At 37.3% G+C, this 16138-nt stretch overlaps 2 protein-coding genes across 2 annotated transcripts; both read right to left on the reverse strand.

Annotated features, from left to right (window-relative positions):
- Positions 1-2620: 2620 nt before the first annotated feature.
- Positions 2621-6853, reverse strand: LOC125213745 (calcium-transporting ATPase 2, plasma membrane-type-like). The gene is made up of 5 exons (XM_048114454.1): positions 6615-6853; positions 3818-5971; positions 3547-3718; positions 3165-3466; positions 2621-3078 (listed from the first exon to the last, which is right to left on the reverse strand). The coding sequence occupies exons 1-5, from the start codon at positions 6786-6788 to the stop codon at positions 2830-2832; spliced, it is 3051 nt and encodes a 1016-aa protein (XP_047970411.1). The 5' UTR covers positions 6789-6853; the 3' UTR covers positions 2621-2829.
- A 1909-nt stretch (positions 6854-8762) lies between these two features.
- On the reverse strand, positions 8763-10916 carry LOC125212804. Its single transcript, XM_048113062.1, has 3 exons — positions 10670-10916; positions 10034-10137; positions 8763-9850 (listed from the first exon to the last, which is right to left on the reverse strand). Exons 1-3 carry the CDS (start codon positions 10841-10843, stop codon positions 9022-9024), a joined length of 1107 nt encoding a protein of 368 aa, XP_047969019.1. The 5' UTR covers positions 10844-10916; the 3' UTR covers positions 8763-9021.
- Between the last annotated feature and the right edge of the window lie 5222 nt (positions 10917-16138).

The following is a 16138-nucleotide window of genomic DNA, read 5'->3' on the forward strand; positions in this document are numbered from 1 at the left end:
CATAAATCATGTCATCAGATTTTCAAGTTACATCAATGCAAATCAAAAGACTTACATAAATTACCCCTATAGTTATCTCTAAAGAGGTGGATGCACTATTATAAATTCTTAGACAATTGTTATAAGTTATGTAAGACAAAATATCAGAACAAGCTTCAAATTACAAGGATCAAAATGTATAGTTTAATTAGAATACACTGATGGAAACACACGATGTCAACAGAATAATTAACAAATACACATAAATCATGTCAACAGAGCATAAATCACCAACATAACACAACAAAATAATGTTAATGAAACAGAAAGTGAACAAAGAGCATAGCAACAACACAGAATATTTACCAAGGAACATAAATCATGTCAACAGATTTTCAAGTCATGTCAACAGAGCATAAATCACAAACATAACACAACAAAATAATGTTAATGAAACAGAATGTCCACAAAGAGCATAACAACAACACAGAATATTTAACAAGTAACATAAATCATGTCAACAGATTTTCAAATCATGTCAACAGAGCATAAATCACCAACATAACACAAAAAATTCATGTTAATGAAAATCAAACAAAACTACCTCCACCATTCGTCGACGTAGACTCAGAATAAGGTGAAGAATCCATCAAATAACACTTAGCTGTTGATTATGAACTGAAATCGGACCTGAAGATGAGAAAAAAAAAAAACTAATTAGGAACAAATTTAACTGGGCATCAACAAATAAAGGATAAAAACAGAATAAAAGTGGGTATAATCGACCGAAAAACGTCAAAATCAACAGAGAAATCCGTCGAAAATCCGTCGAACTGTTCGTCTGTTTTTCGAAAATTGAAGCACAAATCAGATATCGTTGAAATCGTTAAAATCGTCTGAGTCTAATTTCGTGAATCAATAGAATCATAAATCCTTAGAATAGATTCAATCAGTGATAGTATTGAATTGTTAAATTCTCAGCAGAATCGCCGATGCAACATGAATATGATGAAGAACCCTAAATTAAAACGCGAAAAGACCATTATACCCTTTCATATTAAACTAATCTAATAATATTTATTGTGTGGCAAAATCTGGACCACTCATTTAATAAAAATGAGTGGCTGATATTGCATCTCATTTCTCAATTAGCCCAAATAATCTCAATTGATCACAATCCCATATATATATATCAAGTTATTTATAACTTATAGCACCATCAAAAGTTCAAAGCACTAATAATAATATATACTTCTTCCGTTCCATAGCAATGGAAACGTTTTCTTTGGGCACGAAGATTAAGAAAAATTGTGTTAAGTGAGTTAAGTGAGTAGAGTGGAAAATGAAAAAAGTATAGAGATGAAGAGAGAATAAAGTAAGAGATAGTAAAGTAGGTGTGAAAAAATTTGTTGACTTTTACTGAAAAGGAAAATGATTCTATTAGTATGAAACATACCAAAATGCCAAAATGACTCTATTAATATAGAACGGAGGGTGTATCTCACTATTTAATAACACCACTTTAACTACCATTCTCCTCCTCTCTCTTACTTTAACCAATTGTATCTTGATTTCTGTGTCATATCATATGCTCATATTTTTATATGACGGAGAAGTATTCTCTATATCTAAAATAGTGGAGTACTTATTTACATAGAAAGTGGAGTACATTAGTTCCGGTTTTAAGGCCATCCACATCTCTGTCTCAATACCGTTTCTTAACTGTCTCATCCCTTAACTATTCATGGGCCCACTGTACTTTTTACCCCATCTCTTAACTAAGAGACAACATCTGCATCCCTCCATCTCTTAACCATCTCATCCCTTAACTATTCATTCAATTTCATTTTTTATTTTTATTTCCAACAAATTCAATTAATAAAAACACACTTCATTAAATAAAAGAAAATTATAATTTAAAATCCTAAAAAAATAAAAAAGCACATAATTAAAATTTAAAAAAAAATAAAAAAAGACATAATTTAAAATACTATAAATTAAAAATTGCACACTTAAATTATAAAAACTACTCCGCCGAAAAAAAAAGAATGTGGGGAAAAAAATCTGCAAAAAAAAGGCCAAAAAAGGTCATTTTTTTTTAAATTTTCAGATTTTTTTTTAAAAAATAAAAAATAAAAAATAGCCTAAAATCGACGCCCACTCATAGAGCCAACGAGTGGGCATCACGCCCCAATCACTGCTCGCGCTGCTCGCCATGTGGCCGACGCGTGTTGCGAGACAGCTCGCCAACCACCCCTCCACCGGGCTACGAGACGCAACGGAGCACCCCCATCGGTGTCTCGATGCGGTCTCGTCTCGCCGGGACGAGATCGAGCCCGCATCAATACACCGATGCGGATGCTCTAATGCCCAACGAAATCATCCAACGGATTCTCCAAGTCATATTTTTCCTAATTTTTCTATTCATAAAACAAAGAAAAAAGAAATTAAGATGAAATCTTGGAATGGAGAGTCAGTAGCAACACTCCTTTGGATTCTTCAACAATGTTTTAGACTCAATTAGCATTTATACTTACATGGATTAAAATACAAACAAGTCGTGACTAATAAACTAATTTCTAAATAATATTTCACGTGAAAAAAGGAAAGATAATAGTAATAGAAACAAACCATGAAAAGGTAGTGCAAAGGCATCGTAGATTGACCAATAGATCATCCAACTTTACAGCAGAAATCATCACTTACACAAATGAACTATACAAAGACAAAATATATATTCCTAAGCTGCTAAACAAAATTATTACATGTCAAGAGGCTAAGAAAACCAAAATGCTACTTAAGTCTTGATGATTAGTGCATGGTTCCTTCTTCCTTGAAGAAGAGCAGCAGTTAATTACTCATGGGAATGAGTGTTTTCAAGATAACAGCAATGGGCATGCCTAAGAAGCCTATGAATATGCTTGCTTTCCATTGCCCCATTGTGAGAGGAGTGGTGTTTGCAAATGTCCCAAGAAACTCCACAATTATGATCTGGAAAACGACCGTCGACCCAACAACAGAGGCGAATACGTGGTTGTTAAGTATCCCTTCAAGCACGTTTATCTTCTCCATCTCCCTCGAGTTCACCTCGTTGAACAGCTACACAACCATTCAACATCCAAGTAAATATACATAACTACATTAATTTTAGCTAGTTTGTTTTAGCATTGTTGAACAGAACTTACCTGGCAGAAGACAAAGGTGTTGAAGATGATGGTGTTGAGGATTAGGTCCGAGTTGGGGTAGTTTTCGATTTCGAAATAAGCCTTCCCGTACGCTTGAAGGAACCATATGACCACAAATTGGTAGACTGATTGGCCCAAAATGTTCCTCCACATCACATTGCTGATGAAGTTGCCACTCCTTCCCACGGGTGCCTTCTTCATCAGCGCCTCGTTGGGAGGCTCCGTTGCTAGTGCAAGCGCCCCCAGTGTGTCCATGATCATGTTCACCCATAGCAGCTGGACAGCAGTCAGTGGTGCACTTCCTAAATTGTCACAATTTAGCATCAGTATATATGCATACAAATTAAATGAAATAGTACTTATATAAGGCCTGATTTGTTACCAGTCAAACAAGCTGAAGTGAAGTTTACAATGAGGGCAACAATATTGACAGTCAGCTGAAACTGCACAAACTTTTGGATGTTTACATATACTGAACGACCCCATTTTGCTACTGTGACAATGGTTGAGAAATTGTCATCCAAAATTATAACATCAGCACTCTCTTTAGCCACCTAAATCCAATCACAAAATTGAAACTTTCTCAGTTTAAAAAAACAAAATGGGAGTTCTTACTCATGTACTAACATTGAAAGGGAAGTCAAATAGTTCACCTCAGTTCCAGCAATACCCATTGCTAGTCCAATGTCTGCTTCATGAAGTGCGGGAGCATCGTTCGTCCCATCACCAGTCACAGCAACAACCTCGTTGAACGTGGTTCTCAAGTGCCTGACCAACGTATGCTTATCCAGTGGCGAGGAACGAGCCATCACCTGGATATTGGGGATCAATTGGTGCAATTCCTTCAAACTCTTCTCGCGAAAGTCGGGACCTTCTATCGCAATCCCATCATCTGTAAGAATCCCACACTCTCTAGCAATAGCCTTTGCAGTGTTGATGTTGTCTCCGGTGACCATCCGGACAGTGACACCAGCCGAGCGACACAGTGCAACGGACTCCCTCACCCCGGGCCGGACAGGGTCCTTGATCCCCACAATGCCTATCAGAGTGAATCCAGAGGCAGGGATGGAGTCCTGTTCGTCAAAGTCATCCTCGAGCTCCACATACGCGAGGCATAGAGTCCGAAGAGCCTCATTCGCAAACTGCTCAATAGTTTCCTTCAAATGATTGAAAGATGCATTATCCAAATCCACCACCTCCCCCTTCTGATTCAGCACACTGCTGCAGCAAGCCAGGATGATCTCCGAGGCCCCCTTCGTGTGAGCTCGTAGGCCCCCCGGAACCGCCACCACCACTCCCATCCTCTTCTTAGTCGAATTAAACGGCTCAACTTTCACTATCTTACACCCCTGCCTCTCCCCTTGAAAATCCCCCCCGAGCGACAGCCCAAACTCGAGTATCGCAGCCTCAGTCGGCGTCCCAAGAATCTCCTGCTTCCCTTCCTTGTTCACCACCACCTCCCCGCCCGTGTTGGTGAAGATCGACTGCAGGAGCGTCCTCACCACCGACTGCGGGAGCTCAGAGCACAAAGCAGAGGCGTGCTCTGGCTTCGTGATCTCCTTCACATTCATACAAATGCAAGCCTTCACCACAGTCATATGGTTCGTAGTAAGAGTCCCCGTCTTGTCACTACATATACTAGTCGCGGACCCCATAGTCTCACACGCAGCGAGATGGCGAACGAGCGCCTTATCGTTCATCATCTTCTTCATCGCGAATGCAAGGCTAAGCGTCACAGCAAGCGGGAGCCCTTCAGGGACCGCAACGACAACAATAGTGACAGCTATAGCGAAATACTCGAGAAGCTCAAGTGCATCATCGCCCGACCAAACCAAACTAGTCCCATCACCCCACTTCCGAGCAACAAGCTTCTGAACAAGCACAGCAAAAGTAACAACCGCAAAAGCAAGACCAATTTTCCCAATTATGGTAGCAACTCCATTGAGCTTCACTTGGAGAGGCGTCTCGTCGTCACCCCCTTCGCTCAGCGTCGCCATCAGCTTCCCCCACTGCGTCCTCATCCCGACGGTAGTCACCATCATTTTACAAGTCCCATCCTGCACCTTCGTCCCGGACAATAAAAAAGGATGCTCACTATTAACCATAACTGGCTCGCTCTCACCGGTCAGACTCGACTCGTCTATCAAGACCGAGAAGCCAGAGAGAAAAACGCCATCAGCAGGGACTTGATCGCCGATGGAGAGATGCACGATGTCTCCCGGGAGAAGCTCGTATATCGAAATCTTCTGCCTGTAACCGTTTCTGGTGACGTGAACGTTAATCTTCTTTTTTTCCTTATCCAAATCTCTAAACTGGAGCGACTGGCGGTAGTCGCTGGAGGCGGTGACGAACACGACGAGTAAAATGCTGGCGGCGATGCCGAGGCCATCGTGGGCGCCGCGGGGCCAGCCTTCGGTGGCGATGCCGACGACGAGGGAGACGAGGGCGCAGGCGGCGAGGATCATGAGGGTCATGTCGTGGAGGGCCTCCCAGACGAAGTGGAGGAAGCTGCGCGGGGGGCTTTCTTGGAACTTGTTGAGGCCGTAGAGGGCCTGGCGGCGGGGGAGGTCGGAGGAGGAGAGCCCGGCGGAGGCGTCGGCGGCGAGCTTGTCTGCGAGGCCGGCCACGCCGCCGTGGAGGCGGAGCTTCTTGAGGTCGTGGCCTTCCACGATGGAGCCTAGCTCTCCGGCGCAGATCTTGAAGCCGGCGGCTTCGACTTCGTCCGGGATGGTGTAGTTGCTTATCTTCGCGCCTTTTATGAATTCGAATGCGGCTCTGGAGACAAGGACTGCGATCCTCAATTTCTCCTGAAATTCTCACAACTTATTGTGTTAATGGTGTGATACAGATATTGGTCCATAATATATGACTGAATTTTGGATTTTTTTGCAAACATATTTATCGTAAAATACATTAACTTTGAAATCGAATATTAATTGGCTCGGTCGGATAGTCTAGGTGGACTCATCAAATTTGAAAAAGTAACGATGAGTTCCACGCACACATTTTGATTTGACTTCAGTCCAAATAAAATTAGAGCTCGCATCTAAATAAAACATGTTTGGTAGGCTAGATAACTTATCTAGTGATGAAATTTGTATGAACAAAAATGTCATGTTTTTTTTTTATAGAATTCCATCCCTAGAGTTTATTAGTCATCTTTATCAAATTTTCTCCTCTTCTTTCGATTATATTTGAGTTGGCAAAGGTCATGCATGTTTTGATTTTGCCAAAATTGTGAATTGTGGAAATTCTCTAACACGGTCAATATAACTAAGTTTTGAAATTCTAATAAAGTTGGTGATATTAATGAGTTTTTAAGAATCCGGATATATATTAACAGATGAGAAAAGGAAAAAAAAACAGAGATGATTTTAATGGAACATTAATTGTGAAAAAAAGAAAAATGTAGCTTTGAGATTGGGTTGAATGGGGGAAAATGGAAGCAACCTGATTGGTTTTGCGCATTTGAGCAGCCTCGTGACGTTTGGCGATATTGGCGGTGAATCGGAATCGTCTTTTGGGATTTTTGACGACGCCGCAGAGATCGCGCCACCGCTGCAGCACCTCCGTGGACGAATGCTTCGGCTGAAGCTCCCATTTCTCACACAGTAAACTCTCCATTTTCAATTTCTTATTTTCTTCAAATTAAATACTTCTTCTTATTTTCCCTGAACAAGTCATTGCCTTTCAGCCTAAATATACACAACTCAAACCAAAGGAACTTGCTGCTTAATTTTCATAAAAATATTAATCGATGGAAACAACCACCAACAGGCAACGAAGTTTCCTAGCATTTTCCAAAAAGTTTTACTGAGTGGAAAACGATTAACCGATTTCTTTTGTTGGTAAATTAGAGCGGCGCGCGATTAACGGGGTGTACATATATATTTGAGGTAAATGGTTAATAACAAATTTAGATATTTAAATACGACTATTGCGCTGAGCTGATGCTCTCTTCCACGCAATATATTTATGCCACGTGTCAATATTTTTTCCCTCTCGGACATATATTTAGTCACTGATTGATTTAGGAATGAAAATGACATGTTATGTCTAGTCTTTTTATTGGATATAATTGTGTACGCGTTTGGAACACGGGGTGAAAATAAAGGCAAAATTCGCCACCATTTTCCTCTTCCTAAGTTAGGGCCGTTTTTTGGACGTAGGTATATACCCTACTTCCGCGCTTTGGAAAGACCCAAGAAATTCAGCAATTCTACTCCTTCATATCTATATTAAATTTGCAATTTCTTTAAGATTTACACGCCCTGCCTACATTCACGTGAGATAACAAATAATTTAGCTCAAAAGGAAATAAGAATGTATTGCTTCATAGAACTTGTGTATACATCCATGATCACCTATCGATATGTACCATGCTACGAAGGATCTATAGTTGAATTAATGTCTAATGAACCGATAACAAAGCATCGCATATGCAAACAAGACCACAAGCTATGTGATATCCATTCTAGGGTTGGCACGGTACGGTATACCGCACCAAGAATGTCATACCGCATACCGTACCGTAAATTGCGGTATGAGAAAATGTCATACCTATACCTTTACCATAGCGTCTATGCGGTATACCGTACCGTATTGCGGTATACCATACTTTTACGGTATACCGAAATAAAGTATGGCATACCGAGTACGGTATACCAAAATAAGCTATGGCATACCGTAATACTTGTGTTTCATTCCCAAAAAATTCTATTATAGCCAAATATTTAAAACAAAATTTCACCTATTTAAATAATATCCAAAAGATTAAAACTACACCACAATCAAATCTATACAATTGACTTGATTTGCATCTCTGCGTGTGTGTGTTTGATGTTGGGGGCGGTTAAACTAAAATATGAAAGTAAGGTTAGGGATTTTAACATATTAACCATTTTTTATATAAATTTTAAATATAACATATATATCGATTTTTTAGCAAATATCGTAAATGCGGTATATTGCGGTATACCGCGGTATAGGAAAATCTATACCTTTACCGTACCGAAATCTATCGATACGGTATCATACCGTACCGCAACTTGCGGTATACCGCAAATTCGATATTTTCGGTACGATAAGTGCGATATTTCGGTATTACGATATATTTTGCCAGCCCCAATCCATTCATCTATCTATCTAATTTCATTCATGGTGAATCAATTTCCACGGCTGATTCCTTATATCTAACTAAGTGTATGTCAAGTTCAATGTGCTTCCTTCAAGAATGATGAACTTGACCATTGGCTAAGGCAATAGTGCTAAAATTGTCAACCTATTTCATTTGTATTCTAACTCTATTAGAAGTGATGGAGATTGAGATTATCTTTTGTTTCTTGAACACCAAGCTACCAAATTGTCTTCAACTGAACTTATCATCTATCTTCTTCAACATATCGATGCATTTGTTCGAATAGATGCATCCATCCACTAGTCCATCTCGTTGCCATCCTAACAAAAATTGGCTGAAAATGGCATACAGTCCTCCACGATATTTTGTTGCTAACTAATTTTTCTTTTTCTTGAGTAGGTTCTAATTTTGTTGTACTTCCTCTGTCCAATTGAAAATGACTCACTTTCTTTCTCAGTTTGTCTCAACTAAGATGATTTGTTACTAAAAATGGAGCAATACAATTAAAATATTCAACTCTCTTTATCTCTCCATTTGACATTTACATTCACATTTTTCTCTTCAATTAAACGCATCAATCATCAACTCCTAAACTTCCATACCACCTCAGAAATATTCCATCTTAGCCGGGACGGTGCCGTACTTATTAATACTATCAAACAACGTATTATCATCGACTGGAGTTACTATAATTTTACTTGAACTGAACATAGTTATGCCTCAATCTAACTGTTCAAATATGCTCTTAAGCACCAAGTCTTTAGCCAAGTTCATAGCACTATTGAATTTTTCAACATTATGTAGTAAGCAATTTTCCACCGCTGCCAGTTTCTCCTGGCCATCAACAGCCTCGGACAAAGATTTGATCTCGAACCTCAAGCTGTGAGCGTCAGAGTAAATCCTGCTGAGATCCGTCATGATGGGCCGGGCGAGCGTAATCATATGATCAATTATCACCTTGTGTTTCTTGACTGCAGCCTCTCGATCCATGAGAACTGATCGGTGCCATTCCCCGAGCGCAGCGAACACAATGGACGCCACAGCGACTACTGCTCCGACCCCTGCCCTCGCCCATCCCCTCATGAGAATGACATCCGCGACAGCAATCTCAGCCACGGCCGCGCATATCATGGTCGCTGCGTTTAATAAAACAGAATACACTTTATTTGAGACAGCAATGGAATGGAGCTGCTTGGTGAAATTCGTGTTCATGGAGTTTAGGGCATTTTCCATCATCTGATGATTGGTGCTGAGACGGGATATTTCATGGAAGAAGTTTTGAACAATGATGAAGGGAGGATCATTTGGAGGTTGGTGGTGAGTAGGGTTGAGATGGAGTTTGAGTGCTGAGCAAAACTCGGGAGCTTTGAGGTTGTTGACGTAGTAGCAGCGGACAAACTCCACCAATTTTTCATTATTTGTAGCGTTGTTCTGCAGGTCACGAAACGCCGAGACAAACTCTTCGGCCATGGGGAAAGCTGCCGCGAACGGTGGAATAGGATACGGCGGCTCGGTGCGGTGGTTGGTTGCGCTGGAGAGCTGTGATATGCTGTAATCAAATGGAAACTCTAAATATTGTACGTATAAAATTTTAAACTATGATATGGACCTTTAAAAAATGTAAACATATGACAAAATAACAACAACAAAAGTGTCAATACCGTGTCAAAACAAAGGAAAAGAACAGAGACATGATTTTAGGTTGGGTTGAATGAGGGAAAATGGAAGCGACCTGATTGGTTGTGCAGCTTCGTGACAGTTGGTTGCGCTGGAGAGCTGTGATGAGCTGTAATCAAATGCCGCTTTGGAGACAAGCACTGAGATCATCAATTTCTCCTGAAATCGTCACAACTTATTGTGTTAATGGTTTGATGGAGTTATTGGTTGTTAATATCACGAACTTTGATTGAATTTTGAATTTTTTTTGCAAACAATTTATCATAAAATATATTCTTTGGAATCGAATATTAATTGGCACGTTGGATAATCTAGATGGACTCATCGAACTTGAAAAGTAACGATGAGTGTTCAATGCCTTAGTTTATTAGTCATCTTAGTCGAATTTTTCCGCCTCTCCTTCCGATTATATTTGAGTTGGCAAAGGGCATGCATGATTAGATTTCGCCAAAATTGTGAAATGTGGAAATTCTCTAACACGGCCAATATAACTAAGTTTTGAGGTCGTTGGAATATCTGAAATTCGAATAAAGTTTGTGATACTATTAACAAGCAATAGCTCTTTTTAATAATCCGGATACATATATATATACATAAACAGATGAGAAAAGGGAAAAAAAAACAGGCACATGATATTAATGGAACGTTATTTGTCAAAATAAGAAAAATGTATTTTAGATTGGGTTGAAACCTGATTGGTTTTGCACATTCGAGCAGCCTCTTGGCGTTTGGTGATATTAGCGGTGAATCGGAATCGTCTTTTGGGATTCTTGACGACACTGCAGAGATCCCTCCACCGCTGCAGCACCTCCTTCGACGAATGCCTCGGCTGAAGCTCCCATTTCTCACACAGTAAACTCTCCATTTTCAATTTCTTATTTTCTTCAAATTAAATATACTTCTTCTTTTCCCTGTACAAGTCATTGCGTTTCAGCTTAAATAAAAGCTCAAAAGAAAGGAACTTGCTGCTCAATTTTCATAAAAATATAAATCGATGGAAACAACCACCAACATGCAACGAAGTTTCCTAGCATTTTCGTCAAAAAGAGAGATTTTTTTTTTATTGAGGGGAAAACGATGAACCCATTTCTTTTGTTGGTAAATTACATACATATTTGTCAACATTACGGCTGAAACCATTAAATGAGTTCACACTCATCTACCTAGCTTTATGAATTTGACTGTATGTATAGGCAAACTCTTCACCGCATCATACACCCTTTTGTACTTCTTCAATATTTTAGTGGAATTTTTTTTCTCTCTTGTTAGTGGTTTTTGATGCCATTTTTATTAGTACTAAATAAACCTGCAAGTATACAAAGAATAAATAGTATAGCTAATGGTCAGTACCAGATATCGAACACATGAAGAAAAATCACAAATTGTCTATCATCTACTAAGCTTCTTCTACTATTTAGAAAATCGAAAGAGTTTTGAATTTTGAAAATAGAAACTTTAAAAAGCGAAATAAACAACTTTTGCAGATAAAACACAGAAACAAATATATGAGATAATGAAATTCCAAGGATGTGCTTTCACAGTTATGGTTATACAAATTTCAACTACAACACCTTAGCACAGTTCCTACTTCAGTAAACGTGGATTACTAACACTAGTGGCGTCAACCCTAGATCCGTAACTCCCTAAAGCTCCTAAGACCCTTGAAAAGTCCTCACTCTTAATTAACAGTGTCGTTTTAAGGGAAACTAATTGTAGTGTCTACTAAACCGATCTAACTCGCCAACCTCCTCTCACGATTATGTAGCAAGTTATATTAAATCATCACAGAATGTGTCACTCGGACATGAAGCAGTTATCCAACGCTTAGAAAAGAAATGAAGTAAGAAATAGAAAACAGTATAACCAAAGTCGTTACTAACACATCCCTAGAATTCTATGAGTTTTAGTTACACGTGATAGAATAATCTAAAAATATAGTTTGTAGGGAAAACAAAGTGAAAATAAGAACTAAAGCAAATAAAAGCCAAAGGTTGAATCCTTGTAGCCTTGATCTTCTCTTGATTCCTTCTTCAAACCCTTGCACCTTGATGAACAAGTAAGAACTCTCAAATATTATGTTCTGGAATTATGCAACAAAAAGAAGATCCTTGTTGAAGAGGTTTGAGAGGGTATTTATAGCTATATTTTCGTCCATCACCAATTAAGGCAAAAAGTGGCTTAATATGGTAAATCTTAGAGAGAAAGTAGGTCAAATCTGTGCGCTGCGTTTTCCCACTGGGCCGTTGCACCTTGGCCAGCGGTTGCTGTGGGATGATCTGAAGTCTCTGAAGGAACTGACAGCGGAAGCATGCGGTGTTTAATTCAAATAAATCAGATAATCAAACAATTTATTTAGCAGATTATTTAGACAAATTCTATTCACGCAATTATCAAATGTATCATGCTCATAACTCAAATAAAATCATGTTTTAGTATAAATGAAACCTAAAACATGCTTTTCTACGGTTTAGCTATTTTACCTTGATGATTTCCAAAGAATCGAAAGCGCCTTCTTCACGTGAAGATCTTGAATTCACCAACTCACCACTCTCTCTTTGACCGCTAGATTGGTTGTAGTAGTATTCGCTTTCAACAAAGTCGCAGTTCATAGTTTTGTACATACAATATGTCGAAGGATCATAGCACCGATAACCTTTTTGGTTTTTTCCATAACCCAAGAACACACATTTAACTACACAAGGCGAGAATTTATCACGGTCATGTTTGGGCATGTGGACAAACACAGTACATCCGAAAATTTTGGAGTCGAGATGAAGGGAGGATGGCACCGAGTTATGGGAAGAGAAGATATCAAGAGGGGTTTCGAAGTTAAGGATCCCAGTGGGTTGACGGTTTAGGAGATAGACAACAGTTGCGAAGGCTTCCGGCCAAAAAGATTTTGGGATGTTTGATTCAATGAGGAGGGCACGAGTAATTTCTAAGATATATCAATTTTTCCGCTCAGCTACCCCATTTTGTTCTGGTGTATATGCACACGAAGTTTGGTAGACAAGGCCTTTTTCAGTGAAGAAAGATGTCATCTTAGAATTAACGTATTCCCTCCCGTTATCAAATCTAAGGACTTGAATTTTGGAGTTATATTGGGTTTGAACGAGACGATAGAACTCGGTGAATTTCTCAAAAACTTTTGATTTTGTTTTCAAAAAATAAATCCAAGTCATACGAGAAAAGACATCAATAAACAATAAAAAATATCGAAACCATTGTCCTCCAGTTACCGGAGCAGGATCCCACACATCAGAGTGAATCAAAGCAAAAATAGATTTTTCTCTAGTGTTGTTTAATTTAAAAGAATGGATCGCTGATAAAGATGGTCTTAGAAATCTTTTGTTAAAAATAAAGTATATTGAAAAGTATTAAGTAACTCTATAATTTTACAAAATCAAAAGATAATCAAAATATGAGGCAGAATTTACATACGTCAAGGAATGTAGCTATATGGGACTGACTACTCCAGATAATCTACATCTTTGTAGCATCATTTATAAACCAAGAAACCAAATAAATCTGGCTCTATGGGTCGTATGAAATGTTGGAAATAGTCCAATTTTTCAAATGATATTTTAAATTTCAACTTTGCTTTTATCGAATAACTTGATATTCTAATTTTTTTTTTCGGTTTCTATTCGTAAAATTTATCTATTTAAATTTTAAGTTGATTACATCATAAAGCATTGAGGAATAGTCATAATTGAAGAATAAGTTTTGAAAAAGAATCCACAGCTAAGTATGAAGAGAAAAGTATACATGCTCTAAATTAAAAAATGCATAGATACCATATCCAAACTTGTCTTGGACAAAAAAAAAAGTCACATGTGAACTAGGAGAATAAATGAGGATATATATGCAGGGTTATCTTCCAATACTTATAACATCATAATCAAAAACTAAGATTAAATTTACACTCTTAGATTTTAAAATGAGTGGATGAGATTAAAGCTCATAAATTTCAATAAATAATAGACAAAATATCAACAAAGGGGTAATATCGTCATTATATTATCATATAATAATTTTCGTAGGTGTTTTTTTGTATCAACATTGTGTATTACAAATATCAACAATATGAAATGAGAATATCAACACAAGGACAAGAAAATATCAAGACATTTTTATTGATTATTTTACCTACACAATATTGAGATTTTGTATACACTATGTTGAGATTTTTTTTGCATTTATTGATAAAATCTGCTTATCAACATGCACGAAAATTGAAATATAATTTATCAAATTTCATCACCCGAACATCGTCGGAACATATGCAATTGAGATCTCGTTGGAATCCTTATTAAATTATCTTTAATTTGATATATTATTTGTGAAAAAATAATTTAAATCGGGTGAGTTACATTAATTTAAAGTTTTTAGATGATTTTCATAAGAGATAATTGACATTAATAGCTATTAAGTTTATCTAATAAATTTTTTAAATTAAAATCTAATCCATGTGGCATTATTTCAACCACTAGATCTCCTAATCTAATGATCAAGATTTGGTCTTAATTTGTGATTGCTAATTAGTTAGCAATTGATCACTCCCCTATATATGCAAATGTTTATAGTTTTGTGATTTTGTGAAATTTGTTTAACTTAAAGAGAGTAAATTTTCTGGACAAAATTCTTAAAGTGGGAAAGAATTGTTGAGTTTTGATCTAGTTAAAATACCTATATAGGGTCATATTAAAATAGATATAGTACTTCAATACATAACTAAGACAAATCCTACACTATTAGATGTTAAAATGAGTGTACGAAATTAAATTTCATGAATTTCAATAAATAATAAACAAAATATCAATAAAATGGTAATATCGTCACTCTATCATACTATGATAATTATTGTGGTTTTTCTTATATCAACATAGTGTATTAAAAATATCAACACAATGATAATAAATATTTCAATATACGTACACGGAAACTTCAACACAGTTTTATTGATATTGTACATGCACTGTATAAAAATTGTTTGATGCATTTATCGATATAAAATCTGTTAATCAACATATACAAAAATTGAAATAAAAATAATAAAATTTCATCACCCGATCATCGTCGGAATATATGCAGTTAGATCTCATTAGAATTTAAAGTTTTAAATGATTTTAAGAGGGTTTAAATGAGAGAGAAAGTGATTGGTTTTAACAAACATATACTCCTTCTGTCCACGAATAGGAGTCACGTTTTTTTCATTTTGATCCGTCCGTGAATAGGAGTCTTGGTTCATAATTACTATAAAAGGTAAAGAGACATTATATTCCACTAACTCACTCCATTCATATCATTTAAAATTAATAAATACAAGTGAGACTCATAATCCACTAATTTTATTTTCCACTCACTTTTTTTAATATTTCTTTATCATTTAAAATTAATATATGGAAAAGGCAGGGATCGGATCCCCTGGCCCTGGCCCTGGGGATCGGATAGCCACATTACATTGAATCATTAATCATTAATCATTAATCCCCTGGCTCTTCTCCGACATCGGCAAGAAAGCCCGAGGTTCATTTATTTTCTTCGCCATCCCATCATTTCTCTTCTTGTTCATTTATTGAATTGTTTTTTTTACAGATCTTCTAACCAGAGATTACCTCTCGGATCACAAATTTTCGGTCTCCACCTGCACTGAATCTGGAGTGGTACATACACCCAGTGGCGGAGCCAGGATTTTAATTCTGGGGGGCCCAAATTACTATATTAAAATTTGTGTAGTATTTTTTTGTCAACGACACGGAAATAGCTCTGACATAAGTAATAGAGTGTTGCGCGCTAGAGATAGATAATGACACCGGCGGACCTACATACAATGGGGGAGGGGCTTTAGCCCCTAATGAATTCAAATTTTTAACTTTTTCCTACTATAAAGTTCTAAAATTTATTCATATTTTGTGCATATTATTATATAAAAGCCCCTATTAATAATCCAAACTACATACAAATTTATTTTTAAGGTAAATTTTGAAAATTTAGCCCCTACTCACATTCATTTTTGCGTCCGCCACTGGATAATGAGATAAATAATTAAAGGATGAGTAATAGAAAATTTAGAGATACGGTAACAACATCGACCATCGAAAAAGTTAAAAAATAATATTTTTATAATAAAGATCATTGTACTATTGAAACTAGTTTT

The sequence above is a fragment of the Salvia hispanica genome, chromosome 3, assembly GCF_023119035.1.
Source record: "Salvia hispanica cultivar TCC Black 2014 chromosome 3, UniMelb_Shisp_WGS_1.0, whole genome shotgun sequence".
NCBI lineage: Eukaryota > Viridiplantae > Streptophyta > Magnoliopsida > Lamiales > Lamiaceae > Salvia > Salvia hispanica.